General features: G+C 39.0%; 1 protein-coding gene across 1 annotated transcript; it reads left to right on the forward strand.

The window, feature by feature from the left end:
- The first annotated feature begins 244 nt into the window (after nucleotides 1-244).
- Nucleotides 245-1,177, forward strand: LOC101420411 (olfactory receptor 13A1-like). The gene has a single exon (XM_012527252.1). It carries the CDS (start codon nucleotides 245-247, stop codon nucleotides 1,175-1,177), a length of 933 nt encoding a protein of 310 aa, XP_012382706.1.
- The last annotated feature ends 3,052 nt before the right edge of the window (nucleotides 1,178-4,229 follow it).

The raw sequence follows: 4,229 nt of genomic DNA on the forward strand, positions 1-4,229 counted from the left end.
GGAAAGAGTTATGGGTGAGAGAGACCTATAGGGGAGACTTAATCCTCTGATTGTTTCCCTTAGTGCAGGGACCTATCGTTATATCTTATCCATGTGTTTCCTAGGGCAAAGGGACCACTACAAACACCCCTGAAGAGTTTAGAACACTGGCATGTGGAGAGGACACATCTCCTACCCAGTCCATATCCCTCCTTCTGCCCAGGTACCTGCTACTTCCCAGGAACGCTGAGAGAGGCTCACTTTAATGGCAGCGAACAACCATACAGACGTGGTGGAGTTTGTCCTTCAGGGATTCACAGAAAATCCCTGGCTCCAGGGTGCCTTCTCTGCTCTCTTCCTCTTCCTTTACCTGACTGCTCTTGCAGGGAACAGCCTCATCCTCATGGCCATCTGCATGAACCCAACCCTCCACACTCCAATGTACATCTTTCTCACCAATTTGGCTATCTTAGATATTGTCTGCACATCCACTGTTCTCCCCAAGTTGCTGGAGAACCTGATGGGCAAGGGCAGCACCATCTCCTACAGAGGCTGCATGACCCAGCTCTTCTTCTTGACATGGTTCCTGGGGGCTGAGCTGCTGCTGCTCACCATAATGGCCTATGACCGCTATGTGGCCATCTGCAAGCCCTTGCACTATGGCACGATGATGAGCAAGCCGCTCTGTGCCCTGTTGGCAGGCAGCATGTGGGTTGTGGGTATAGTTGACTCCTCTGTACACACTGGCCTGATGGCAAGGCTAACATTCTGTGGCCCCAATCATATCCCTCACTTCCTGTGTGAAATTCCTACACTGCTGCTTCTTGCCTGTGGTTCAAAGTATGTGAACAATGTCATGGTTATCATGGCAGACATTTTCTTTGGGGTGGCCAACTTTCTGCTCACCATGATGTCTTATGCCTTCATCATCTCCAGCATCCTACAAATCCGTTCAGCTGAAGGAAAGCACCGTGCCTTCTCCACTTGCTCCTCCCACCTCCTGGTGGTCTGCATGTACTACTCCACCCTTATCTACACCTACTTACTCCCAGGGTCTGGGTCCTCCATGGAAAATGTCAAAGTAGTCACTGTCCTGTACACAGCAGTCAGCCCCACCCTAAACCCACTCATCTATACTCTTCGGAACAAGGATGTAAAAGTGGCCCTCAGGAGGATGTTTTCCACATTTGGTAAATGAAAGGAAATGGCCATGGTAATTTTATCTAGATGTTACAGAGATAATTTCAAGAAAATGACTTTGGGAATAAAGTAAAAGTGACCAGGAGAAGAAGGGGATGGATTTATAACAATGTACTTGCCACTGTGGGAATTGACCCAACTTCTATTGGAAGCTTACATTTAACTTTCCAAGGAGCTAACTGTAAATACTTTCAGGGCTTCAAGGGATCAGGAACTGAGACAGGACACAAAGGCAGAGTGAGTGGCCAGGAGGAGGAGGAGTTGCCCAGCCAGGTATTCCTGCTATTCTGTCTCCAGTGTCTGCTTATGCTTTTACCTATGTATCAGTACCGAGGAACAAAGCTTTAGCTTTCACAAGACGACACCACTGACCATTTCTCCTCTCAAATTGGAATTCTCAGGTTCAGGAATGAGGACTGTTATGTTCACTGCTTGGTACAATATTGGTATGGCACCTTTTGATATTGTGCTTTGCAGAATCTTACCTGGACCCTGATTCTCCATCCTACCTCCTATTGGCATGAAGTTGAGGGATAGACAAGAGGCACTGCTCATTACCATAGCATGGAGTTGTCATGACCTTGGCACTATGAAGAGAGTCCATTTTAGTGAGCTGCAGTAATGAGGCTTATTTCTGCATATATTATCTTGTCACATCAGACATCAACATTCTTTAACCAGTAGCTATGTCACCACAGAAAGAGTTGTTTTGGGATCCATAGTTTGGATCAAAGTGTCAAGATTACTGTTAATACATTCAGTTAGTTTCCAATGTTATTTTATTAATAATATTACGAATTATTATTGTTAATCCTATCTTCTCTTCTAGCTTCTGAATATTTGTGTTTTGTACTACTTCAATTCAAAATCTCTTGCCTTTCTTGGTAATTGCATTCATATTCAAATATGCATTTATTATTATATTTGCCAGCCATACCAAATTGATTGCACTGTCAACTCACCTGCAGACCCCAGACCTCACCAACATAGCACTTGGAAGTTTTCCAGGGATCTTATTCAATAGTGTAAATGCATGATTTTCAGTCCCATCCACCGTATCTAGTTGTAAGCATCCCAAGCACTGAGAAATTATTGATCTTTTCCTGCCTTGTATCCAAAACAGCATCAAATCTGATCGAGTGAATCCAAACACCTCTGATATCTGAATATTCTCCCATCACTATCACTCACAGTAAGATGTCATGTTGTCCCTTTTGGATGACTTGACACATTATATTTCATCTTTCTACATCTATGATTGACCTTCCAAGATTTATTTCCTGCCTCGTATCTAGAGTTATAATCGTGACAAAAGTTTATAAAGGTCTGCCTCAAGCACATGACAAAGTAGAAAGCTACAGTGAACCCTCAGGTGCCTGTTAACTTTTATTTAACTTGTTTCTACATGTGTTTTATTTCTCCATTAATTCATCCTGCTTTATGTATTTCAAAAGAGGTTGCAAACACCAGTAAACGTCTCCTTAAATATTTCTCCATGCATATAATTAATTATTGTTCATCAATTATTTAAAAATATCCTTTCTTTTTGAGGTTAAACTTTCAAACAGTGAAATGCATAAATAAGGGCACATTGTTTTCTGAGTTTTGACAACTGGCTACAGCTCTGAAATCCACCCTCTATCAAGAATATAGACTACTCCCATCCCTGAAGCTTCCCTCCTGCCCTTTTTCCAGTGAATTCCTGGTCCCCACCTTGAAATCCTCACTGTTCTGATTTTTTATACCATGGATCATTTTGACATATTCCAGTACTTCGTATAAATGAATCATAGAGTACATGAGCCTCCTTTCACTTAGCATATTATTTTTGAGTTTAATTCATGTAGTTTTCCATGTTATTAATTTGTTTTGTGATTAGTATTTCATATTAATATATCACATTATATTTATCCAGTCACCTTTTGACAGACATGCACCTTGTTTCTAACTTTTGGCTATTATGAATAAAGTTGCTATAAACTGTTGCATACAAGTCTGTCTGTAGATGTGTTTTTTGTTTCTTTTCAGTAAATTACTTGGAGTATAATTGGTGCGTCTTAGTGTACGTGCATGTTGGCTTTTATCAGAAACTCTTGGTCATTTATCCAACATGGCTGTACCATTTTATAGTCATCCCAGCAATGCATGAGAGTTACTTCTTCACATCCTCAAAACATTTGGTGTTCTACAGAGAACTGTTTAAAAACAGAAAAATAACTATGTAAGTCCCCTGCTTATAGTTTTTTAGTAGCTCTCTGGTCTCATGAATGAAGTTAAAAATTGCTCATGATTGGCCTCCACTCTTCTTCTCTGTTACTGAGGTATAGTGCTTTAAAATCCCTTTGAGTAATGCGTTAGTGGCATCCCACAAATTCTAATATGTTTTTATTTTCATTTTCATTAAGTTCAAAGTGCTCTTCCCCTTTTGATGTTTTATTTCGTCTATGTACTATTTAGAAATGTGGTAGTTTCCAAAAGTTGGGTGTTTTCCAGTTACCCTTCTGTGTTGATTGCTAATTTATTTCCATTTTGTCAGAGAATATACTTTAAATGACTTCAATCACTTTAAAGTTAGAACTTATTTTATGGTCTGGTTTATGATCTTTCATTGTAAATGTTGTATATGCGATTGAAAATATATATTATGTATAATTTGGTGAAGTTTTCCATATATTATCAATGGAATAAAAGTGGTTATTGCATTAGTCAAAGTCCACTATATCTATGCTGATTTCATGTCTACTTGTTCTATCAATTATTGATAGAGGGTTAGTGAAGTGTGCTACTATAATTTTTTGTTTCTATAATTTTCCTAGCACTTCCACCAATTTTAGTTCATGTATTTTGGATCTGTTATTAGGTTTTTATACATTTGTAATTCTTTGGGTTTTTTTTATGCTTTGACCACTTTTTGTTATGAAATTATCTTCTTTATCCCTGGATATATTACTGCTCTAAAAATTACTTTGCCATATATTAAAATAAGCACTTCCCTTTTTTTTTTAGTGTAAAATATTTGTCAATTCTTTTAATCTACTTCTACACTGCAT

Source organism: Dasypus novemcinctus, chromosome 16 (genome assembly GCF_030445035.2).
Source record: "Dasypus novemcinctus isolate mDasNov1 chromosome 16, mDasNov1.1.hap2, whole genome shotgun sequence".
Taxonomy (NCBI): domain Eukaryota; kingdom Metazoa; phylum Chordata; class Mammalia; order Cingulata; family Dasypodidae; genus Dasypus; species Dasypus novemcinctus.